The 25,406-nt window shown below is 41.1% G+C and overlaps 3 protein-coding genes across 5 annotated transcripts in view; all 3 read right to left on the minus strand.

Moving 5' to 3' along the window:
* Nucleotides 1-5,355: 5,355 nt before the first annotated feature.
* Nucleotides 5,356-14,947, minus strand: LOC103150391 (acetylcholinesterase collagenic tail peptide-like). The gene is made up of 17 exons (XM_007569987.2): nt 14,540-14,947; nt 12,606-12,715; nt 12,295-12,396; nt 11,501-11,545; nt 11,330-11,356; nt 10,517-10,588; nt 9,843-9,905; nt 9,723-9,749; nt 9,597-9,641; nt 9,483-9,518; nt 9,264-9,344; nt 8,845-8,941; nt 8,154-8,284; nt 7,643-7,762; nt 7,382-7,523; nt 7,179-7,281; nt 5,356-5,891 (listed from the first exon to the last, which is right to left on the minus strand). Exons 1-17 carry the CDS (start codon nt 14,634-14,636, stop codon nt 5,822-5,824), a joined length of 1,368 nt encoding a protein of 455 aa, XP_007570049.1. The 5' UTR covers nt 14,637-14,947; the 3' UTR covers nt 5,356-5,821.
* A 770-nt stretch (nt 14,948-15,717) lies between these two features.
* On the minus strand, nt 15,718-21,864 carry LOC103150392 (2-hydroxyacyl-CoA lyase 1-like). 2 transcript variants are annotated; one of them, XM_007569989.2, is made up of 17 exons: nt 21,691-21,863; nt 21,444-21,548; nt 21,309-21,349; nt 21,128-21,208; nt 20,518-20,590; nt 20,367-20,444; nt 20,196-20,290; nt 19,993-20,105; nt 19,731-19,866; nt 19,414-19,519; nt 19,202-19,285; nt 19,018-19,119; nt 18,772-18,926; nt 17,870-18,028; nt 17,674-17,781; nt 17,382-17,568; nt 15,718-16,059 (listed from the first exon to the last, which is right to left on the minus strand). In XM_007569989.2, exons 1-17 carry the CDS (start codon nt 21,739-21,741, stop codon nt 16,027-16,029), a joined length of 1,707 nt encoding a protein of 568 aa, XP_007570051.1. In that variant the 5' UTR covers nt 21,742-21,863; the 3' UTR covers nt 15,718-16,026. The 2 variants fall into 2 exon arrangements, with proteins under 2 accessions (XP_007570051.1, XP_016536160.1); XM_016680674.1 differs by lacking the exon at nt 17,674-17,781 and having other exon boundaries at nt 21,691-21,864.
* Nucleotides 21,865-22,640: 776 nt separating this feature from the next.
* The window catches only part of LOC103150394 (serine/threonine-protein phosphatase 6 regulatory ankyrin repeat subunit A), a 43,958-nt gene continuing 41,192 nt past the window's right edge, over nt 22,641-25,406 (minus strand). For both annotated transcript variants that reach the window (XM_007569994.2, XM_007569995.2), the window contains one exon: nt 22,641-24,209. In XM_007569994.2, coding sequence (XP_007570056.1) covers nt 23,926-24,209 — 284 coding nt within the window. In that variant the 3' untranslated portion in view covers nt 22,641-23,925. The remainder of the gene's footprint in view (nt 24,210-25,406) is intronic.

Here is a 25,406-nt window from a genome sequence, read left to right on the forward strand (position 1 = left end):
CAGTGAAATGTACTGAAACTCTGTGCACACATCAGCAACACTCCCCTCCACCCCGTTTCAAAAAGGTTCCCCGTCTTAAAGTGTGACACCTAACCGCTTTTTTTAAATTTTTTTTATCCTCAACAGCTGGCTCTACGAGCCGCCCCGACCTATCAGAGTTTCACCGCCGCCTTGGTGTCGAGAGAAGGGGATGAGCAGAGGAGCGACTTTACCAGCAGCATGCACAGGGACCTGGGAGTGTACCTCCCGGCCATGGAGAAGCAGCTGGCCATTCTGGACAAGCTTTATGAAGAATACAGCCTGGAGTCTGATGAGGTGGTGTGAAACCTGAAGGACAGAGTGTCGGACGTCCAGGGGCGACGGAGCCTCGCTGATGTTCAGAGCGGCGACGGACTGCTTGAAAGGAAAGGTGCCAGACAGTGCCGTTGGCGCACGTCATGGCAACCGGAGGTCATCCGGTGGTTTGCAAAGTTCACCGCAGTAAAGTTTGAAGAGATTATTTTAAGCTGACAAAGGGTTTGTACAAGCAAAAAGTAACAACTGAAGAAATTGATACTCCTGGTCTGTTTTAAGACACCAGTGACGCTGAAAGAAAGGCTTTCAGTTACACAGACTCCAGCCATATTTGTACAAGGTGCCATTTGTTCCTGATTTTTTATTTTTCTATTTTTTTGTGTTGTGGCATTTCACCATTAGCCGGATTTTAAGGTGTATAAACTCCACTGTATTTATTTATTTTATGTTTTTTCAAAAACGTCCCTGGAAGTTGTCTTTTACTACCCTTTAATGTCACAAAAGTTTTATTTGGCTTCATGAAGTGGAGAGATGCCATGTAATAGCACAAAGCACTTGTGGCAAAATAAACAGTCATAGTGTCACATCACCCATTATAGGTCTCCAGTATTTGATAGTACTTTGCAGGACTGACTCTTTTTTTTTTTCTCTGTTTCTTACAATGGCTGTGAACATATTTTGTATAATTTTATTAATTAAATTATTTCCCTAAAACAACAATTTTATGATGCATTAGTTTTGTTTTACATCTCATTTTGAGCCACAGTGTTAAGAGCTTAAAGGGACCAAAAAGGAGAAACATAAACCTCTGCTGCCTATTCAATGACGAAACACAAGAATGAAATGTTAGTGAGATAACTTCTGTTTATGCTGAAACAAGCCTGTTCATTCAGTGCATCTGACGTGTTCATGGTGTAATAAATCCAATTTGACGTGTCTCTGAATTGTGTACATCCTCTGGATGAATACTGGATCCATGGCGCATGTTTAATGAGGGCATGTTTGATATATTAAAGCAACACCGGTGCCATTTTGGACTGAAGGTGAGCCAAATGCTTGAATTTTGCCAAATAAATTAAGACAGTTACTAAAGTGACCATTTTTTGTTTGTTTGTTTGTTTTTTTGGTTTTGTGTCTACTGAAATTTAGCAGTAATTCAATTTTTCTTTTTTCTCACCTCATTTCAGACGCGTGCATTACTTTGTGATGTCAGTTCTCGTGCATTTGTTCAAATGCTGACTAATGATAGGAGTGTCGTGTGACGCTGGCTTTAAGGTTTGCCTCAGGTTGAGTCATGGTAAAACAGAAGATGGCGTGGTGGGTTGGTTTCTGAAGCCAATACTATAAAATTCATAATTTCTTTGTAGAAGTTGTGCATATTTTTCAGTTGCACATAATTGTCACGATAGTAATGGGCTCTTGTATTACTCCATGGTTATGTACTGTTCTAATACAATCTCAAAGATTTTTCCATGAGCAAATATAAGACTCAGAATTTTATTTTACCTAATAAATGATTGAGGAGCTTTAATTCTGCAGCAGCCTTCTGCTTAGAAGTTGATTAACTTTTTATCTACTTCTAAGTATATGTAAGGGATTTAATGGATGGAATTATTTAATTTCCGTTCGGGATCAATAAAGTATATTTGAATTTCAATTTGAAATGTCTGACCCTCCACCGAACTTTACAGCAAACTCGAGGTGCTCTGACACATTGAGTTTGACACCAGACCAATTTTGAGTGTTAATTATCAAAAAGCTCACTTTGGTCTCTGGTTTTTGAATGTCCTGTAGATCCCTTAAGTTTCTCTCAAAATATTGATCTACATACATGTACTGTTGGATGAACTCCACATGTTGTTTTTTTATGGTAGGAAAGAAACAACCAACCATTTGGCTTGTATATTGAATCTGGTAGAAACTCACGTGCTAACATGCTAACATGCTAACTACCTTACCTGGGGGTAAAGATAAAGATACATTTGGTTCCTTCTCCGGTTCCAGTTATTTTAAACATTTTAATTATTTCTCTAGGCATGTTTAGTTGAGAAGTAAGTTTTCTTATAATTCCAAATTAAATATGGGAATTAAAATAATTATTTAAAAAAATTTTTTTTTGGAGTGGTAGCCATAACAACAACCTACACATATTCAATACTGCTGTCGTGTCGTAGCCTGTCTACACAGCTGCGATGGAAAGTGTCAGTGATTAATTTGTATTCTCTCATGATTGTGTCAAACGAGTATTTAGACTTCGTGTCCTTGACAAGAACATGCCTCTCTGCGTGCCAGTGATTCCTTCCTGTGGGTCAGAGATTGTCACTTGGCCTGGGTCCTGCCCTGCTTTCCGTTCTGGTCGGCCCTCATCCTACAGCTGTAGCGGCCCACCAGAATGAGTTTAACGTCAAGCGCCGTAATTTTGAGTGAATTTTTTTATTTTTTATTTGAAAGGTCTTTGCCTCCTCTTGGGCTTTTATTTTGTTAAACATAACAGACAGGAAGTGCAACTCACATTTAGAGTATAATGAAGCCCAGAAGCCACAGTCACCGTCATACCACTTGATTTTGTTTCTCCTGAAAGTTAGAGGGATCAAGGTATTTTATATTTCGTTGTTTCTCAAGAATATCCTGTTGTGAAATGTTTGAATGGTTTGCAAAGTTTGCCCATTTAGCAGATTTTAGAGGGGTAATTATTTTTCTTATATTCTTTGCGTTATAATAATATATTAATTTATGCTCCATTCCAGTTTTTACAGTGTTTCAAAGTGAAAACTGTACAAAATGGTAAATGATAAAGGTCAGCTGGAAACATCAGGACACTTCATCATTACCTAGCTAGGTTTGCAACAACCACAAACCTCAGTATGTTTTATTTGAACTTGACTTGTAAGACCAAAACAAAGTACTGCATGAAGTGGAAGGGAAGTACAATTGCAAGAACTAAATAAATAAAAAGTTTGGCATGCATTTGTCTTTATCTCGCTGTGGAACCACCTCTTGATGCGCTAGTGATTTTTGTTCCAGCACTGAGACATCTGCGGGAATAAATGCGATTGGCCTGGTCAGAGGAATTGCACATGATGGGATGAGTATGCTAAGGTAAGCTTTTACTCAGGCATCTCCGTGGACAAATTGTCTTGATGTGATTTGGAAAAGGGAAGCAGTATGTTAATATACTTACACAGTTAGATGCAGCCCAGAGCATCTCGGTTGCAATCCTGGCTAGCTGCCCGTTTTCAACTTTTATTGCCCTGAGCCGGTCTCTGGGTGCAGACGCGGCTCTGAAAGACTTTATTCCCTGTCCCATGTTTCACATGAGAAGTATGACAATTTATATAACCTGCTCCAGTTCAATTCCAGTCTGTATAAAAGCTGCACACATCTGTTAAATATCCATTTTTTCTTGCTCTACAACATATGTTAATTTTTTTTAGACATAACCTTCTAATTTTGAAAATTACAGACATAGAAAAATGTCTTGTAACCATCCATCCTTTCATTGTTCATTCCTTCCTTGGGGGTGTTTCCAGGTTCCATTAAAAAAAAGTATTTATATTCTCAAAAGAAAAATCTGAGAGGTCATGACAATTCCCATCCCCACCTTTCTAATGCAACAGCCAGGGTAGCCATAGACAAAACCCTGGTTTTGTTTTTACCTAATTAACATCTGGTGCTGAGACATCAGCAGCATATTCCTCAGTACAATCACATGAGGTCATTTAAATTATTATTATTTTTTTTATTGGATTCTTTTCTCAAAATTTCCCACAGCTACTGTAAAAATCATATCAGAACAATGAAACATAAGTCCCGGTCACAGTGCATAATAGTAATAATAATAATAATAATAATAATAATAATAACTTCATGAAGCCTGATGGTACAGTACGTTACTACATGCATGTTCCAGCATTGTTGTGCATACACAGAATCACACACAGACACGACAGTCACAGCAGTTTTCTAACAGTGTTTCATCTTTAGTTCATGGCACAGTTCACCACTATAAGGTTCATCATACGTACGGTAATAAGCTACACTTAGGACAGGGTGCTCCTTTAAGACACCTGTTACGCCAAAGAATGGTGACTAGCAAAACAACGCTTGACAAAACTGGCGCATTTCCCACCGTCATGCATGCAGACGTGATGCATTAACAGTCTGAGCTCGGGGAAAAAAGTCTTTCTTGGCACTGGGACTCATACGGTAGCTTATGGAAAATGTCAGCTTATATCGGCACGGTTATTTTCAGCACACAGCAGACTACATGTATACGCGGTTAAAGATACTAATGAGTTTCTCCGTTGCTTCATAAGACAAAACTGGATAAAGAGGTATTAAGAGTAGATACAGTAATGACCTTAGAACAGACAGGAATTTTTAATTCCTCTCCCCGTAGCAGCTACAGATAAGTCCAGCTGGTTATGTGCAATGAGGAAAATTAAGAGCAATAACAGTTTCAAGCCTTCACATCTTTTGTTTTTTTTTTTGCTTTGAAGCACAGGGGAGGAACGTGATTATGCATTATTGTATGTGTCGAAGGTTTCGCTTGTGTTACCTGTGTGCGTCAGAGTACAGTCAGAGCCATTTAAAAGAAACAAACAAACAACAACAACAAAAAAACAATAAGAAGGCATGTGTGGAGCTACACCAGTTCCTGAGTTCGTGTTTGGATTTCTGAAATCTTCTACAGACTGAGTGTAACTGTCATGTTTCGATGTACGCCGACGCTGAGTCAGCCACTGAAGGTTTTTAGACCTTATGAATCATCTCTGTTTGCAGAAACAATTTCGTTTGAAGAGCAAAAATGCCTTGATACTGAGAGGGTACAACAAATAAGAAAAGAAAAAAAAAACAAAGAAAAAGTAATTTAAGTGTCCTGTCCTGGCAACCTAAGTAAACAGCAGAGTGGGTCTGGTTGCCTTGCAGTGTCAGAGGCAAATTTGGATGCTAATGTTGTGATGAGTTAAGCGCGGTTTTAGCCCAGCTTCATGCAAGAGCTGTTTGCCGTCATCCACCCTGGAGTAGAATGTCTCCGGATGCCCCCGCTCCCCTCTCTCCTGTTTCTTTTGTTGCGGTAACCAGGTCAGGATAAATGCGCTTCTGCTCCAGCTGCCGCTTCTCTGGAACACAACGCAGTGTCTCTTAAGTAGGCCTGCGCGGCCGTCGCATTCAGAAGGTTTGGCTCCAGTCCGGTGCGGCCTGTCGAAGTCCTGCTCGTTAAGACGGAGTGCAGCTGTCCCCGCACGCTCCTGACGCCTTCGCCACCGGGAGGGCGTCTCCGCAGAAAAACAGATGAGTTATGTGTGCATTTGTACATATTTTGTCAGCTTTTTTTTTTTTTTTTTGTTCTTTTCAGTAGAACATTTGTCGCTTCTTCCTGCAGAGTCTTTTGCTTTTTCAGGGCATTTTTCGTGTTATGTTTATTAATTATTATTATTTTCCCCGTCGTTTGCATGAAAACAGTCCCGTCGCGCGTCGAGCAGCATTACACGAAGGATCCAGCTGCACAATCCAGATTCCCTCCTCAAGTGAAGAATTTGCAGTTTGTGGAGTCAATAACACAGTACGGTGTGCACTTGAGGAAACCATAAGACCTATAATTGTAGAAGAAAAACATTTACTTCAGGATGATTATTATTATTTCTCATACAGTAGTGCGATAACACATCCAGTGCTGTTCACAATGTATATATTTTTAGTCCTGCCTAATTTCTTTGCATTTTTATTGAATATGCCAAATTTTCTGACCACTTAAAATGCCCGTGACCAATATTTCTATGTTAAGTTTTCTTTGTATTTTGGCTGCTTTTGTACTTTTTCTTCTTAAGCTGTATCTGATCATGATGATCAGCCTAATGTGGAACATGTGTGTTTGTAAATTAGTAAAGTGGAGGGCAGACATAGAAATGTGGTGCCTAAATAACATAATAGTGCAGAAGAACAGTGTGTGAAAGCCATATCTTTCACACAGTGTCAGAAAAACAATCCTGACAGAAAAGCTGAGTGAAGCACTCGATCACTACTACTAAAAATGACTTTTTGTGTAAATCGATTCAGTTAAAAAAAAAAACTGGAACAAACTGTCTAACCAGGCGCCTGAAAATGCGTCTAACATTTCAGTGACGAGAAGCACGGAAAACCTTTTAGAGGCTTCAAAAGAGTTGAAACTTGGGATCCAGACTTATATTTAATCGATAAGCTACAGCTAGACTTTTAAAAGTAATGCTCAGAGATGTTCTCCATCCAATCTGACTGAGCGTGAACTGTTTTAAAAAGACAAATGGGCAACAAAAATGTAAGTCTCTAGATCTGCAAAGCTAGTAGAGAACTCAAAAAGACCTGCAGCTGTAACTGCACTGGAAGGCGGCTCTGCCAAGCTTTGAGGGCTGAAGAGAAACACTTCCTGCACTTTTCAGCTTTTTATCTCTAAAAAGCTTTAAAAATAATTTTCCTTCCACTTCATAATTATGAACTAGTTTGCCTTGCGGTAATAAAAAAAAAACCACCCCGGCATGAAATAGATTGAAGTTCGTGGTTGTAGCGTGTAAGTGTGGAAAAACATCAAGAGAAATTAATGCTTTTCGAGGCACTCTATACGTAGACTCAATGCTTTTTTTTTAATCAGGAGCTTTTTATGTCTGAATGACTCATAGTGGCATGAGTTAAGTGCCTTCACAAACATCATCTGAAGATCAACACTGCATTGACAGAAAACAAGTAAAAAGCAGCAAAATCCAAAGAAATACTTTAAAAAAGCAGCTTAGCAAAGAAAAAGGTAAACAAATCTCTCGCTCTTCTACAAAAATATTTTAAAAAAGTGATAAGTGACTCTAGACTTTTGCACACAGTGCTGTCGAAGCACAGGTATATTTTGCACTCACCCTGGAAGATATGAGTTACACGTTTGGTATCCAAAGTCTTTTCCATCACACTCTTCAGCCCCTTCATAGCGGTATCCGTCTCCACAGTAAGCATGTTTACACTCTACAGTAAGATGAGACAGCAGGAGTGTGGAGGTCAGGTTCTACGTGCGCAGCAAAGTAGAACTAAGGAGGCTGTTGAAGAACATTTTGCGTGTACTTACTGACACAGCCGTCTGTGACAACTCTGTTCCGGTCGTCACACTCCTCCCCGTTGGGGATCTGCACTATCCCGTCACCACAGTAACCTTCGTCGTCAGGTGCGTTTTCCATGGACTGGAAGGGCGTCATCTGGAATGGAAAGGTCTTTTGCAGAATTTTAGTGACTTAAACAAAAAAGGGAAAACCTAACAACAACAACAACAAAAAAGTAAATAAATAAATAAAAAAGAAACGATTGGACAAAAGTCTGAATGCAATCATACCTGTATTGGCAGCCAGCCGTCGACGTCTTTGAAATAGAGCGTTTTCTGGTCTTTTCGGAATGCGAGGGCGTTGTCGGTGTGAAGGCGCTCCAGTTCTTCCTCATTACTCACCACAAATATCTGAAACGAAACGCAAACAGGCCTGATCAAATGCTTTGGTTTGTTAAAATTGATTACGTTCGATTACATCATATTATGGGGGATACTCTTCTTCAGCAGGGACAGAGAAGTAACTCATGGCTAAATGTGGGATATAATACTGGAAGAAAACCAGTCGCAGCAGACTTGAGACGGGAGCAGAGGTCCAGCTTCTACTGGAACGGCGATCCTTTGTGTTGGTCACATAAAATCCCAATTAAAAAAAATAATAATAAATTTTATGGCTTTGTAGTGGAAAAACCGAAACACTTTTACATAATTAACAAATTTAGGTTCTCAAAACATTTGACTTCATAGCATTTTTATGTGCAACTCCCGGTGCATCTTTTTGACAGCAACACGTTTTCCGTACCACAGGCACTTTGGGATAGCTTCCTGTGTTGGCGTAGTCATCAAACGGTGAAGTACTGAGGGAGCTGCAGCCACAGTTCCCAGGAGGACCCGGTGGACCTCGAGCCCCTTTTGCTCCAACCATGTAGAGACCTGCAACGAGAAAAAGACATGACTTGTCAACGTATTGCTGAAAACGCGGAAAGGACGAATCAAAATGACATCTGAGGGTGAAGAAGAAACGTCGAAGCCCAGCGTTCGGTTGTCTCAATAAGCTACAAGTCATCAATAACTAAGAGCGCAGGCGGCAGAAGGCGATTTAAATACCAGAAGTCACTGTATACAGTATCAATGATTCATCTATCAAGAAGCAGTCTCAATTAGTGCACAAGTTAAATGTCACTTTGATTATGTGGTGACATAATATTTTCTAAACTGTAGGGAGGCCTGCCATGTGTAAACTTACTTTAGCCACATGATGTCATCATCACAGCCTCCAGTTTCAACTCGGGAGCTCACATGTCTTTCCTACTATATAAGACTGCTGGTGATGCATGGCGCATTGCTCTAAAGCGTGCTTTTCTGTTGCTGAGTTTTTTCAGCCTTTGACAAACTTTAAGCCAAAAAAATAAATAAATAAATAAATAAATAAACTTTTGACATCTAAGTTCTGCACTGTCACGAAGAAATGTGTCTGTTTTAAGTCAAGAGACCTGCAGCAGGTAAACCAGGAGGTCCAGGGTGACCAGGAGATCCCTGAGGACCTGCAGGTCCGATAGGTCCAGTTTTTCCAAGATCTCCTTTCTGTCCCTGAGATGAAATAAAGGGCACAGAGTTAAAACGAACAAGGTGTTTCTGAAATAAAGCCAACTTTAATATGTCAAAGTCGAAATCAAGTTTTGCTTTAGAAATATACGGCAATCTATTGAAGTCAAAAAGTATCCTAAGAAAAATAAAGGTGAAAAAAAAAAACAAGTTTATGCAATTCTTAACCTGTTCTAATGGTTTACAAGTAATTCCCCCCAAAGTGAAGATGTGCAGGGATTAGCAACTCAATAAAAGGCTGAGTGGTAAAAATAAGTTCCAACATGTTTTTCTAAATGCACTGAACGATTTTACACAATCTTCTCGCCTGTTTTCCTCTCTTTCCAGGTCGGCCGGTCGGTCCTCTGTTTCCTGAGATTCCAGGCTCTCCTTTTGGACCCATTTCACCCTGCGCAACAAGTGAGATCAATGGAATATATATATATATAAAAAAACAAGAATAATTCTAACGAATATTTTACCTAGTCAAATGTTGCACTTCTAAGAAAACAAAGAACAAACGTCTGCTCGTTTGAGCCTCACTTGCCTTTTGTCCAAGCATTCCTGGGAAACCCATGGCGCCCTGTGAACAGAAAACGGCAGATGCTTCATGTTTCACGTAGCGCATGTGTTCAAACCTCTGCTGACGCGTCACGCTCACCTTGTCTCCTCTAAGTCCAAGCTCACCACGATCACCTCGGGACCCCTGACCGAGAAGAAACGGTGTATGTACTCCAGATGGTTGATTATCTCCTTCAAAGCGAAAATGAGTAAAATGATAACTTACCTTTTCCCCTTTGTACCCAGGTAAACCCTAGGATTAAAGAGATTTAAAATAATGAGACAACAGTCAAACGAAAAAAAAAAAGGGTAAAGTTGACACCAATGCTTTATGTGTGGATCGTACCCTTGGCCCCATTGGTCCTCTAGATCCGGGCAAACCCATCAAACCCGGGTCACCTTTCTCACCCTGATAATATAAAAAAATATATATATATTTAAACATGTGGAGTAGGTTAAGTTCATAAAAACACGTCCAATTAAACCCCAGCTGAAAATGTTTCCCCCCTACTTTCACTCCCTGCTATTTACAACCTTTCAAAAGTATTCATACCCCAGTTTCAAGAGAGAAAAAAAAAAGCTTCCCCAAAGCATGATTCTGCCACTGCCGTATTTCACAGTGTGGATGTTGAGTTCAGGTGATGTCCAGTGTTAGTTTTCTTCCTCTTATAGCAACTCTGCATGTAGAGCCAAACGTTTGGTTTTGGTTTCATCTGAACAGAGGCCCCAAATCTTTGCCATTTTTCCCATTACGATTGGTGTTGTGAAGTGCAGGACTAATATTTGTCCTGTCAACAAATTTGTTCACCTAAGCTGTGGATTTTTGCTGCTCAAGAGCTACTGTGGGACTTTTAGCTGCTTCTTTTCTGAACTCCTCCCCTCCACCGGGTCTCCCGAATGCTCTGCGGTGTCTCTCGACTCCGACAAAGCTCGAGAGGCATGAGTACTTTCTGCAAGGCGCTGTGTCGGTTATACGGCGTTTCGCAAGGTCTCTAACATTATGAGGTCTGACTTACTCACTTTGTCCCCAGGTGGTCCCGGCCATCCTGCTGGTCCCTGTTGCCCAGGAAGCCCAGGAGGCCCAGTCCGACCCTGGTGTGACACATCAGCTTCGTAAGTTTATGAAATCAGGGCTTTTACTGTCACTTTGTTTTACAGGTTTAGAACAAAACCAAGAGAGGGAGAGAGGGAGAGAAGTCTGAATGTTACATTAGATGACAGGCAGCACGGTGCAATATCTGTCCATTCCTGCTGCACATGTAGAGGCAGAATGGCTTTAACGAGCACTGTCACTTTGCTCTCTTTAATTAAATGATGGCTGTATATAGAACTGGGAGTCTTTGCTTGTTGGGAATAAAATGATTAATGATCTGGCTGAAGCACTAAGCTAAATTGCACCGCAGTGCTGCAAAGCTGCTCGGTGAGGGGCTGCACTTACTGCGCCGCAACACTGACAGGAACGTTTTGGAGCTCGCTTCTCATCTTGCTTTTGCCCAATAAACAAACAAACAAACAATCAAACAAACAAGAGTCTCCTGATCTTCATCTGGAGATCGGGAGATGTCCTTCTTCTCGAGCGCGACTGTCCTGATGCCGCACGCTGAATCATGTCAGCGTGCATGACTGAGGCGTTTAGCCTCAGCAACCCCTGCATCCCTTGCATCCTGACAGCCTGCTCTGCTCTGTCTCCTGTCAAGGTTGTGCACTCGCACACAGTGCCTCTCTTGATGTGCGCTCGCTCGCAGGGGATGCGGAGGGGATGCTTTGTGTCGCTTTTGAGAAAACTCACTTACGGCGGCAAGCAGGGACGGCATGATTGACGGGGGCTCTCACCTTTTGCCCGGGTCTTCCGATTTCTCCCTGACGACAGGATGCGGAGGAGGGGACAAGGACAAGGCGCTTAATGAACTTCCCAAAAGCATTTTTCAGTTATGTGCAACAGGTCAATTCAATCTGCCTTTTCAGGAATAATTACAAGACGAGGAAATCAAATAAACTGCTTACTTTTTCTCCTTTAGGCCCTCTCATTCCAGGAAATCCAGGGGGACCCTTGTTATCATAAGAAAACACAAAAATAATTGGTTATGAATCACGTAGATAGCCATCTAAATTAGTTTTACTGTTGGCAACATGCTTCTTGGAGAGCAGAGCTGCAGTTTTAATTAGCTGAAGACTGACTGGTCTCTATTGATTCGAGAAGTGCCTCATGGGTCTTTTTGATAGACTGAACTGCAGTCAGTCCATCTGGTGGCGTAAGCAGAAGCCTCAACAACCGCTTGAGGTAAGCCGCCTATTACTCACAGAAACTTAATTTCTCGGCAGCGCATAGATCTGGCTCACAAGCACAAGCGGAATCAAAATGTTGTTGTTGTTTTTTTTTATGTATTTGTCATGACTTGAAAACACAAACGCGTGCACGGCGTGCGTCGGAGATCCCTGGAATTTACGCGACACAGCCCGCCTTTCCAGCTCCTCGGACAGTTTCTGAGAATGGTGTGTGGCACACTGGCCGGCAGTGGAAAAAGGCTATTTGTGTCGCAGCTAAATGTGGCGTGTTAATGGACTGTTGTGCTGCAAGGGCCAGAGAAATCCCCATCTTCTCCGCAGGAACTATCAAGTTGGAAGGGGAGATTGGGGCAAATATTTATTTTTTCGCCAGAGTGCCGATTCGTCACATTTTGTTCCTTTCTATGAAGTGATTTGTAGTCAAGCCACGTGATTGTTTTGGGCGTGAAGCAGGAATGACGTGTTGAAATGTCAGCGACAAGATCTCGAATCCTAAGAGTTTGGTGCTTTACCTGAGGCCCAGGCGGTCCAGCGGGGCCAGGAGGGCCCTGGGCACAGGCAGAACCTTTACTCTTATGGCCAGACTCGTTGCCACGACGTGAACCGTCTTCTTCCTGTAAAAAAAAACAAAAAACAAAAAAAAAAAAAAAACAAAAACGCAAGGTTTGATTTCGATTGAGTCAGATCTACATTTAATTGTCACAACATAGCCAAAAACACCAGGAGAACTCTAGTGCCAAACAATGTCTAGCAACCCGTATGACTGTAACCTAAGGACATATCAACAGCTTCATACTCCACAATAGAAAGTCACATGACTCACAAGTGTGTGGCGGCGCCAAAGTGAAGGGGGTGGAGGAAAGAGCGGGGGCGGTGGAGGACTCAGTAAACAGCATGGGTTAAATCTCTTCTGCTGCTCCTGGGACCTGAGAGCTGTGCACAGCGTACATGCGGTCACAAATTAAGCCAGAGGTTAAAAAGTTCGCTTGATCTGTCAAGTTTGTTTACCTGTCGAAATAGCGAGCTGTTTATGCAAATATTCAGTTGAAATCAAACATTGTTTTTACCTTCTAATTTAACTTTACACTAGTTAAAAAAATGTTAGTCGTAGTTAGCACTTAAGTCTCAGCTTGGCTTTTGACGCATCAGTTAGCAACAAGACCGAATCGATGGATGGCTCTAGTATCAAGTGTTAAACGTGTGATCGTTAAATACGCACGTCAGACAACTAGAGTGGCTAAAGAATTAAGCTAGTAAAAAAAATAAAAGAGCCTAAATGGAGCACTTGTTGACTAGACCATTGATGTCCAGATCACAAAAAAATGTCAACTAATGAATTTGTGCACTTTATTGCAGTTGTTCACTGACACGGAAAATTAGCTTCAGTTAGTCAGCTAGTTGAAACTTATTTGAGGAGAACGGTGGTGGAAACATGTATTAGCTGGTTGACCAATGGAAGGATGCCATATGACTTATTAAGGGAAGTCCAATTGTCAATGTTACACTAAAAATGTCAAATAGTGTACATGTTCACTAGAAAGTGTTCACCACTTGAGTAGTATGTCTAGAACTACCTTCACATTAGCATTATTCATGCGAGGTGTTTCAGCCAGACTAGTAAGCTACTCCATTTGAAATCGTTAACTAGTTAACCAGTGTGCAACGATTTGTAAATAGTAAAAATATTGTAAACGGTCTGCTCTTTTAAAATGCTGTATCAAGTTCAATGACTTGATAAAATGCTGTAATTAAGCCTAAGTGTGTGTTAGTTAATTGGGTGAAGCTTTTTTTTTTTGCCAGACTAGTGAATTACAGCATTTAAAAATGTCAACTAGTTTACCAATATGAAGTTAATGTTCCAATATATGGCTAGTGCAATACTGCAATTCATCTGCATAGTAAATTCAAAATGGCTATTAAATGTTTACTGCTTGACTTGTAACATTGCTTTTGGTCCTTATGTTAAAAAGTATTTGAAATGTTGTCCACTTAGATTAGTCTAGGTAATCTCCTGCTGAGTAGGAGGTCAAAAAACCTTCTAGTTAGCACAACTAGTCTAGCACCACGTCTCACTTGTGGAACTTCTGCCCTGCTAGTTGTACTAGCAGCACTACCAGTGTGTGTGTGTGTGTGTGTGTGTGTGTGAGTGTGTTTTTTTAACTATCTCTGCTAAATATTGAACTAGTGAGGGCAAATGTTTTACTGTAATGCAATATAACTCCTGCAGAATAGTCACAAATTGGCTGGCAAAAATAATGGCTGATTTCAATGATATTGAATATTCACAAAAAAAATGACTCGCCACACTGTTACAACTCATTTCTGACCTCATCGTAAACACGAGCAAAGAAATCTTTAACTTCAAACTTGTGCCCATGCATCTGCAAAGAAGCAACAGTGTGGAGTGATCCGGCATATTTTGGTAGACGCCTTACAAGAGGGTACAAGATGCACAAGCAGCATAAGCAACACGAAAACAGGTGCAAAATATCAAATCATGACACCCAGACAGAGATATGAAGTGCCTCTCGCAGACGGACTGAAGCTCCTCTCACTATTTATAGAGGCATTTACAGTCTACCTCAAGGGAAACAAGGAAAATCAAAACAACCCGACATTATGATGAGATCGCAGCGAAACTCACAATCCGTATTTCCAGAAGCCCTCAGCACCATGAGTAACGCATGCACTTAGTGCAGTAACTCACTCACACAACAGCCCACGCATGTGCAAGCTCATGGTTTTGAATGTGCCTACCTGCTGGGAATGACAGGAAGCTGTCCAGAAACGAGGACTGAGCCAGGCACAAAGAAAACCACAGTGGCAGACACAGTCCAACAGCGAGGAGAGTCATGCTGCCACAGATAGTTGCCCGACTTTACGTCTGAGCCACAGCAGCCTTGAAACTCTGCCTTCCCCTCTCGGCTCCTCTCCTCACCGTCCTCTCCCTCTCTGCCCTCCCTCTCTGCTCGCTCGTTCTGTTGGTTTCCCTTACGCCTTCACAAGAGAGTACGCTGACCAATACCCATTAAATCTTTCCTCCGCATCAGTGTGCTCTAAAATTACAGGAGACAGCACAGCAGCTGCCCTCAGTGCCAATATTAGATCCCTACTACTGTAGAGAGGTCTTATTGTTGTTTCCACTCCTCGGTAGGGAGTCTTAATAAAGACAAATCCACCATTTGCCATCCTGAAAGAGTGACCTCAATTAGAAACTGCTGCTATGTTTTATTTTTTTTTGCAAGATAAAATGCATTTTACTTTTGCACTGTAGTGTCAGAAATGAAACACCTCTGTTTTCTTAGTCTACGTGACATTTTGCCAAAAGTCTTTAGGAGGTATCAAGATGTTTGACGAATATGAGAAAGGTCTTTGCCATCTTTTGAAACTCTGATGCCATTTGGCACTGAACTTTACCGAAGCAAGTGAGGTCTGTACGTCACTGGGTATCGTTCTGGTTCATTTTACCTCTCGGAAGAGTGGAGTTAAACAATAGGAAAAGAGATTTTAAAAAATGGTGGGGGAATTGTGTTTTTCTCGTAGAGCTATGCTGGTTTGGCTAGATCTGTTCCTCAGTCAGAGCACCATTTCAAAACTGCATGTTGTATTTACTTGTGAAATTTTTGATACATAGTTTGATCTCTGATCTGAAACAGTTTGGTGTTACAGAAGCAACAGAAGTCTGTAAGAAGAAAAATACTTTTTCACAGTATTGAAATTAATTTATTTGTTAAATTTATAAATAACTTTAATATGAATATTTTTTACCTTCGAACAATCTTGCCCATCAGTCAACAATATAGAAAGTGTATGTAATAAATGTGTAGTTGAAAGTTGTTTCATAGTTGCACTTTTATTATCTGGATCATCTATTTTTTCATTCATGTGAAGGTTAAACTCAAAGATGAGAAAATTTTTTGAAAAATCAATTGCACTTTTAAGTTCCTCATTTGGTTTTATTGGTTTGTTTGCCCAGTCATGTCACATAAGCATTATTTTATTTTATTCAACAGCATCAATATTCATTATCTCAATATTATCATATTAAGACTTTCAGAAGAAAATACTAACTATTGTGAAAAAAGTTTCACTGTGTGAACTGTAAAACGTTGTTAGCTCCTAAAACGTAGCAAGAATCACAAAACATTAATTATTTCATAGGAACAATCAATAAAATTAAAACAGTTTCATGTCTTAAAGCTTCCACTGCTCATCAGCTGACGTTCTGGACGAAGGTTCGAGTCTTACAGGTTGGAGCGCGTGAGCCAAGGAAACTCCTGTAAACACAGACACCATCAAAATCCATTAGGTTATCATGTTAATATAGCATCCATCAAACCACTGGGGTTTATTGTCATTATTCTCAGGCTTGACTTCGTCTTCTATAACCATAAATAGATGCTAAACACCAATTTAACCAACCCACTTCAAGTAAAAAGAAACAGGTTTTCTTCAGGCGCGGAGCTCAGCACCAGACACGGACCTTCACGCAACCTTCAGATTTGCCTGCTGAGGGTTGCGTGGATACATTCAACATAAACAAAGAGGGGCTGTGCTTTCTAATTACAGGATCCCTGAAATAGAAAGGCCAGCTTGGAGTTAGACGAAGGGATTGTGAGGGGGATACAGCAGTTTGGCTATGCACCTGGGGTGCACGGATTAATGCTTCAGGGTGGGACGTCGGTCTACAAAGCGGTGGGAGGATGAGACGAGGGTCGAGCCGTTTGATGTTCCATGCAAATCCTGAACTGCAGCGCTCTTTTATCCTTTAAGGACAGCCAGCTATGCTGCTGTGAGGGTCAAAAAGGTTCTTGTGCTCCCCGTGACTTCCTACAAAATCTAAAAAATATATATTGCTTAGGAATATGTGTAGTCTCGGGAGATGTAGTAAAAGGGGAAGTACATTTGTTGATCCTTTTATTTCTTACAATACATTCTGTTGTAAGGAAATGTACATTTTCTTACACTGAGCAAGTTTTTGTCTTAAAAAATTCTAAGTCAGATCATAAGATTTTGCATTCGTTTATATTCCTGTCTGTTGCAGTTACCATACCCAGGCCACAGGGTGGCGTGAATTCACCCTACACCTCCTGTTTTATGGAGGACCAAAACTGACATAATAATAAATAAAAGAATAAATATATATCGGACATAAATAAATAAAAGAATGACTGTGAATGTAAAAAAATGCAGCTAGTGTTTGGTGTCTAGTTACAGTGGCTGCTTCAATAATTCATGCTCTCCTTGACTGGACTTTGTCAGTTGATGATGTGGATGAGCATTTACTAATTATGTAACTTCTGAAGGCAATTGACTGGACTGAATTTTATTTAGGGTTGGCAGAGAAAAGGGGGAAGAAATAAAATGCTCACATCCTTTTTTAAATGTTTTTTCGTAAAAAGAAACAAGCAAAAAAAAAAAAAAAAAGACACCGTTCCTTGCACTTCTTCATCATCCATCAATTCATGTTGGTCAATCAGATAAAATCTCAATGGAATACATTGAAGTTTGTGGGACGAATACAGGCACTATATAAAAACTGAGTCAATTCAGATCAGAACCGTGACCGATCAGTGTAATTACAGAGGCGTTCATGTACCTGCTGCTTTCTGTCAGACGACGGGTCAATGAGCACGTTGAGCAGACTCGGTCTCTCCCAGTCGGTCAGGCAGAGCTGCAAGGCTTCGCGCAGCTCCTCCGCGGTCCTCACCAGAAACCCCCGACCTCCAAACGCCGTCATTACCTCATCGTAGCGGGCCTCGGGCAGAAGGGAGACAGGAGGCGCCCTGAAGGAGAGCACACACGTATAGGAAGGTGATTACACATAGAAATGCAAATTAGATTGTACAGGTTGCTCTATAGCTATGCTCTATAGTTAATGGAAGACTCACACAGAGGTCAGGTCACCCATTTTTGCCATTTCTTTCCACGTGTCGGCGTCTACCCCACTGTAAATGCCGTTATTATTGACCACAATAATGATCACAGGCAGATTATACCTAGTAAAAAGGGGAAAAAAAATAAAATTTATGTCCACTGGTGTTGGAAAAAGTAACATGACTGCATTATGAAAACTGTGTAACAGACCTGCACATGGTTTCGACCTCCATGCCGGAGAAGCCGAAGGCGCTGTCTCCCTCCACACAGACGACTCTTTGGGGTTTGATCCTGGTCGTCTCCACGGCAGCTGCTGCTATGGCGAAGCCGAGGCCGACTCCCATCGTTCCAAAGGTGCCCGCATCCAACCTTCACATCAACACAGATACCCCACACAGGCTCCTGAGATGACTTTATTCAGCCAATTTTATTGGCACCCTTATGGAAATATGTGAAATCCTTTGGAATAAGGAATCTGTTTATTACAGTGATGTAATTTCACAAAGAAACGTGGAAAAATCCATCAACTAATTTGGGTAATTTCATTCACCCTATTTTAGGGCAGCCAGTAAGTCTGCCACCTCTTATTTTGCTAAAAAATTATTTCTTGTCATATTTTTACCCAATAAAAGATATATTCTAGTTAAAGGTTGCCCCCCCCCACCCCAAGTTGCAGCAGTTTGAGATTATGCCGCTACAAATAAAATATCGATTTTTTTTTTGTTTTTTTTTTTGAAAATCACATTTAAAAAAAAATCTTAGCGGTGCTAAGAAATGTGACATTTCACTGCAAGCGTCCTTTGATCACATGTCAGGCATAGTTTCATTTTAAAAGATATGGGGTTAGGGCTAATCCTGGGACTGATGTTTGACAATTTAACCAATTTAAGACATAATTGTATTAAGTTGGAAATAAATGTCAGGTACGGCCATTTCTGGTAGAAGGAAATACTGTTTGAGAATTTAATATAAAAAATAAAAAATAAAAAGAAGAAAAAAAGTTAATCATAGATAAATCAAAATATATATTTCAGAGCAGCTATTAGATGTGCACTCATTTCCATCAGTCCACTCTGTGCCACTTGAAGCTTGACGCTGATAAAACGCCTCACCTGTGTCGGGGTAGGTAGTTATTCAGCATGGTGCGTCCGATGTCCATAGTGTTAGCACCCTCGCTAACAATGATGCAATCGCGTGGAAGCAGCTGAGAAATGTGATGAAACACAGTGTAGTAGTTCATGGGCAAAGTTCCCTTAAGAGCCAGAGCCTGTTACGAAAGCAAGAGCTTCAATTAGGAATATCTGCAAAGAGTTTGAAGAGGCAAGAGATTTGTCCGAAATTAGAGCAGTCGGACCCACCTTTGATATTTTTGCATTAGCAGCAACCTTCTTTCTGAGCTCGCTCCACCACTCGGTCTTAGAGGGATATTTCCAGCCATCTCTGCGGACACACGTCAGAATCTGAAGGAAAAAAAAAAAAGATACAATTATTTAATCCGTCCACATCTAGAGGAAAGCTAAAATACCGAATCTCATGTCCGACCTGAGACACAACAGCACCAACGTCCCCCAGGAGAGCAACACGTGCCTTCACGTTGTTTCCCATCTCCTCGGCGCAGAGGTCAACCTGGAAGAAGCGTTTGGTTTCGTTTTGCTTACAGTGCAGTGACGCCCGCAGCAGCAGATTATCGTGCAAACAGGTTTTTAGCGTCTGTGCTGGTGTTTAGTGAAATACTGGCTACAACATTTACACACCTGAATGATCTTAACATGAGGATTAAATCTGGGTGGCAGACCAAAATGCAGCATCCAGTTTAGCCTCGCTCCGAGCAGGAGAACGACGTCGGCCTGAAGAAGAGCTCTTTGCGACAGAAAAAAAAAAAAAAAGAATAAAAGCAATAAGCTTTGATTAATGTTTGTGGGAGACGCTCTTGTAAAGATGTGCAAAAATAAATATCTTTCATTGCAGAATTTAGGCAAAATTTTTTAGAAAAAATTAAAACAAAAACAAACAAAAAAAACATGTAAATGTTCAGTTCTGGAGCTTGATTAGGTTACAGCGGGTGGCCGACCTGGAGCGGGCAGCGGCCACACAGCTGGGGTGATCGTCGGGCAGGACTCCTTTGCCCATAGGTGTGGGCAGGAACGGGAGCCCACTCTCCTCCACAAACTCCGTCAGCACAGCCTCCGCCCTGCTGTAAGCTGCTCCTGCTCAGAACACACACCTTCACAGCCTCATTCTGTCGCAGCTGATTTGCATCACAGACAAAAGAAATAAAAAGGTACGCCCCTATAAGTTTGAAAAAAAAAAAAAACATATTTTCTTTGCATTACCCTTTCCAATGATGACCAAAGGTGTCTTTGCTGCTTTTAGGACGGAGAGGGCCTCTTCAGCTGCAGCGCTGGGGGCCAAACTCACTGGTGGAGGTGGACAGCAGGACACTTCCCTGCAGAAGAGATCAGTTTATCCTATTCTTTTACACTTTGAGCGGCCGTTTAGATAAAAAAAAAAAAGGATGCATTGAAATCAAACAAACCTGACTTTGTCCCGCTCTACTTTAGCATTGACCATGTCCCCTGCGATGTCAACGTAAACAGCACCCGGGCGCCCGTATATGCTGGTGCGGACTGCCTGTGAGTGAACAAATACGATCTACTTCATTCTTAAGGAATCCTATTTGCGTGAAAACAAATAATAACGTAGTCACCTTCTCTATGACTGATGGGATAGCTTCCAGACTGCTGGGCCTGGCAGTAAACTTGCTGTAGAGGCGGCACGCCTCCACCTAAAAATGAATGAAACCGGAGTCAGAGCAGAGACTCGGAGTAAAAGAAAACCCCACAAGAAGGTAGAATCACCTGGGGAAACTCCTGAAAGGCTCCTGCTGCTTCCTGGTTTCGATCCGAGGAGCCACCGATCACGAGCACTGGCCTGAGTAGAGAAAACACTTCCTCTACAGCCCCGCTACGTCAACCTTTTCACATTTTACAATCTCAAACGTCAACGTGATTTTTAGCTGGGATTACATTCAGCCTCTCAGTCAAAATATAGAACCATCTAGTGCTCCAGATCTGTTACGGTGTCTCTACAGACTTTGACCATTTTTCTTAATGAAATGGTATAATCTCTCTAAGGAGCAGCTTTAAAGCCATTTCCAGTTTAATTAATCCACCTCAGTCTCAATTAATTTCAGTTCCCTTATTAAGCTTCATGAGTTTCTTTGCTCAATAATGTTCTCCAACAAACCTTTGAATGGACTTCATTTAATAATTAGGTGACTAATCATGTATGTTTTTGAAACAAAAATGAAAACTATATATCTTCAGAATTATCTACTTACTCTTTGTTGTCCTTCCATTGTCAAAAAAAATAAAAAATAATAATAATTGTAAATGTAATAGTTTTGGGGAGTGAATGAAAGCAACAGAGGTGACAGTGAAAGAGGAAAGTTTCAACATTGTGTAATACCAGCAGTTCATGTTGGCGTTAGCCATCCCACCCAGAGCATGAATGAGTCCAGGTCCAGACACCACCAGGCAGGCTCCTGGTCTGCATTCAGAGGTCAACAGGAACGTAGCAACATGTCAGCAAGAAAGCGACACAACAACAACCCAAACACATTGTTCTGCTCAGCAAACAGAGGTCTCACCTCCCTGTTATGTATCCAACCGCAGATGCAGCATAGCACGCCTGTGGGGTGACAGAACAATCTGTGAGATCTAATCATTATACTGTGAGGATTTAGTCACTCTTTTAAAGAGTAGAGGGCGTTCGGATCATTTACCGCCTGCTCGTTACGCATTCCCACATATTTGATCCCAGCAGCCTGAGCAGCCATGGCCACTTCAATGATAGGAACACCGACTATCCCAAACATGTACTCCACTTTCTGCAGGGAGAAGCAGCATCTAAATGAGATCAGGTCATCAAATGCCTGAAGCTATGAAGTTTGGCAACTCTTGCAGCCCAGAACATGAACTCTGACACAGTTCTGCAGGGGCAAAAAGCTACATCTGAACGCCCGATCTCACCTGAGTTTTCAGAGACTCGGCAATGAGCTGAGCGCCTGTCACTTCGTCCATGACTCCTGAGCGGAAGCTTAAGATATATATATATATACGTGTATTTAGCTGGATATTACTTCTGTGACTGCTCTGCTGTGACTTCTCAGCAGAGCACTATAGATACGCCCCCTTTTTGTTCCGTTTCCGGGATGAAGACCAATCAGCGGAGAGACGCGTGTCCGTCCTCAGAGCAGCTGGATGAAGATTCCGAATCTCGTTTAGGATTCAGCTCATTTGACTCAGTTCTAACTTAACAGCGGTGTTAAAATTAGATCCAGCACCAGGCAAAGCTTAGTGCCCCCTGGCTGACTTTAAGAACCAGTGAGCTCTCGTTCATAAAACAATTACAAATTCTCTAGAAATAATTTCTTTAGGCTTTGTTTGGCAGACTATTCATCTTAAACTGAACCACTGTACTAAGAACACCCGTTGAGACTTACATACCCGCTCCATCCTTCTTAAAGCTAGGAAAATATTTTAAAGTTATTAGAGGCTGTACTTTTGAAGCATCACATTTCAAGTTCAGTGACAGATCCGTCAATGAATCACACAGATTTTGCAGCTCAAATACTGAATAACCCATTTCCTATTTAAGAAATGCTTCAAAATTAAACATCCACAATTTTCAGTATATATACTTTAGCAACAAGGTGCATTTTGATGCAATTTAGAGTGAAATAATAAAAGAAGGTTAAGCACATATGTTCTGATGCATGCCTTGTGATAACCTTGTCAAAATAAAATAATCTGCACCACAAATGTATGTTTTAGAACTGAAGAGGAAAAAAGCTTTGAAAGCAAAATTATTATTCAATAAAAATCCTCATTGGTGCATCTTCAATATATATATTTTTTTACTTTTTCTGTTATCACAAACACAATTATAGGGAATGCTGAAAAAAAACCAAGACCAATGCTCCTTATTAAATAACTCATTTATTACTCATAAAATATACATCAATCTCAGTACTGAAAGAACTCATTGGAATTTTGAATTCACAGTCATAATTTCTATATACATGCTAGTTTCATTCCTCTTCAAGAAAAAAAGCAAGGAAAAGAAATAAAAATCCTTCCCATTCTATTGATTCTAGCAAATGTACATATTTCCAGTTAAAATATTTTTGAACAAAACTTGAGTCTTCTGCATTCTGGTATAAGCGAGTGGTTTCTGTTTTTAAGTTAAAGCAAGCGAAACTAATATTAGGTAAAACAAAACAAAAAAAGTCACTCAGAAGAAAATCAAATGCTTTTCAAAATGCTGTCATTGGTTTACAGTGTTTCTCATTGCAAAGCAGAGTCACAGATGCCTCAGTGCCAGATCAGTGGACCTACTCACCGAAAGCACGCTTTCACAGCTGCCTGTACAGACCCCATACTTCCAGTAACTAATGAAGGCACAAAACGAACAAACAAAAAGCAACCCAAAAAAGTGTACAAATAATTTATTGTTTAAATTCTAAATGGTGATAAACAGGTGAATTTACAAAGGAAAAAGGTGGATCGACTGAATACTAACCTGTTGCATGTACCAGATGTCTTAAATTTACTCGGGTTAGTGAATCAGATTCCTAGAGGAAAATGAGTTTAAGACATTAAAATGGGTGTATTAAAATTTTGATCTTGAAAAATAAATGATCCCCCTTGTGTGACTTACAAAACGTAAAAGTCCTTCTGATGGTTATAGTGTGCAGGTTTTAACTAAAACTTCTCTCTTATCCTTCCTAATCAATAAACCACCTGAAGTCTCGTTTGTTTTTTTGTCGCTTACGCAGATAAAACGGAGTTAAAATTCATCCATGTCTTTTGGTCCCTGTTGGTTTAACTCTCTGTAGTGTGCAAGCGCACCTTTTTTTTTTTTCAGCGTCTTATTGCCTTAAAACAGCTGCCGTCTGCCCAACAAGTTCAGTTTTTAACACTGGAGAGGTCAGTGTTGGTAAAGCAGTGGTTACTGAGCTCCGGCGTCGGCTAACGGACGCCGTGTGCTGGAAAAGGTTGGGATGAGCATGGGCCAGCCTGTTGCACCTCGTCCCTCCTTTGTTTTCTGGTGGGAACTCTTAAGGCTTCCTGTTGGGGGCTTGCGTCTTTATTAAGCCCTCCCAAGCTCGCGGTGGGTGAATGATTGATTTATTTATTTTTTTTTTCATGTTAAGACACAGTGTATGCGTTTGTGCATTTAGCGCCATTCCTCTCCTGTCCGCTTCAGTACGTCTCCGAATCGGAGTCGTTGAGCTCCTCGTCCTTGTAGAAGCCGTCGTGATGGCCGATGTTGTTGAAGCTGCAGTAAGAGCTGTGCTCGGCGCGCAACGCGGGCAGGCTGTCAAAGGTGACGCTCTTGGAGGGGCTGGTGGTGTAGTGGTTAACGGCACTGAAGGGGAGGGTAGGTGCCACGGTGCAGGGGGACACGGGCATCATGGTGGCCAGGATGAGAGCGAGGCAGTCTGCAACGTCTTTGTTGGGGGCGCAAGCCAAGGCAGGCGTGTAACCTGAAAAACAAACAAACAAAGATTGCCAACATGCCCTGGGAAATAATAAATGACAAATACCTGACAAATTCTGGTGCTCAATTTTTTTTTAAATTACAATAAAAGCTTTAAGATACCAGGCTCACTTCTGTGAAACTAACCTTTAAATAATATTTAAACTTTTACTTTTCTATAAACTGAAACAAAATGTCAGACTTTCAGTATCAGGTCTGATAAACCCGACGAGCTCAAGATTCCCAGGCCAACACCAGATACAGGGTGAACGCGCCGACACATCTGGATGGCAGCTTTCTGTTAAACCACCGTCAGATATGATCTAGCTGAATTATCTGCATTAATTTAGCGCTCTGAATGTAACCTGTGCTGCGAAACACCCAGTGGAAAAAAAAAAGGGACTTCCCTCATGAAGCAAATGCACCATCTGGATGTTTCTAATTGCCAACAAAAGTATTCTGAAAACAGTATTGTTAAAATCGGACAATGCTGCAGGGCTAATTAAAGTGAAATCAAATCAACTCCAGGTTACCTGATTAAAGGGTAGCAGAGTTTCTCTGAACTGGGATTTTCACAGTAGTTAAAACTCCCATTTCAATCTTAAGAATCTGAGCCTTACAGCCTGTTTCCAAATGTTTACTCCCTTTTGTGCAGCGCTGTGTGAATGAAAGTGTCTGAATGCCAGGGTCTGCGCAGCACCATACTGTTAGAAAATCTGTCCTGACTCACTGTCCTGATCGCCTCCTTATGCATTTTAAAACCATCTTGTGTGCCAGTGACTTAGTGTCTCATTCCAGTTCTTTGTGTTTTGATTTTATTTCGTCTTCCATCTCCAAAAATATTAAACCAGTGCATTTACAGCATTCACAGGCTTATCTGGTCTGTGGTCCCTATAAAGTCTACCAACCCAATGTCATATTTAGTCGGTGTCACCTGGCAGCACCGCTTGCGGCAGATGGCTGCTCACCCTGCAGCTGATGCCGTCTGAGGCGATTTCCTGGTCACAGGAGTCGCTTTGCATGGTTAACAAATGGTTTTACCAGCAGAATGTCTTTTCTCCTCCCAGCTTCTCTACTGAATGAGACTTATTTGTCATTTGAACCTGTAATAATTAAACTAAAAGTAATTTTCTCTATTCACAATTATACAAAACTTAAATAATATCTTAAAGTATCAACCTTAGTCAAAAGTGACACACTGGAA

The sequence above is a fragment of the Poecilia formosa genome, unplaced genomic scaffold (genome assembly GCF_000485575.1).
Source record: "Poecilia formosa unplaced genomic scaffold, Poecilia_formosa-5.1.2 Scaffold253, whole genome shotgun sequence".
Lineage (NCBI taxonomy): Eukaryota > Metazoa > Chordata > Actinopteri > Cyprinodontiformes > Poeciliidae > Poecilia > Poecilia formosa.

Coding starts and splice junctions, on each gene's coding strand:
- LOC103150391 (XM_007569987.2), bottom strand. CDS start 14,636: ATGACTCTCCTCGCTGTTGGACTGTGTCTGCCACTGTGGTTTTCTTTG. Junction 10,589..11,329: donor TCGGAAGACCCGGGCAAAAG/GTGAGAGCCCCC, acceptor GTGTCACACCAG/GGTCGGACTGGGCCTCCTGG. Junction 5,892..7,178: donor TGTAACTCATATCTTCCAGG/GTGAGTGCAAAA, acceptor CTACAATTATAG/GTCTTATGGTTTCCTCAAGT.
- LOC103150392 (XM_007569989.2), bottom strand. CDS start 21,741: ATGGACGAAGTGACAGGCGCTCAGCTCATTGCCGAGTCTCTGAAAACT. Junction 20,291..20,366: donor TCCCATCAGTCATAGAGAAG/GTGACTACGTTA, acceptor GTTCACTCACAG/GCAGTCCGCACCAGCATATA. Junction 18,029..18,771: donor AACTACCTACCCCGACACAG/GTGAGGCGTTTT, acceptor GTTGATGTGAAG/GTTGGATGCGGGCACCTTTG.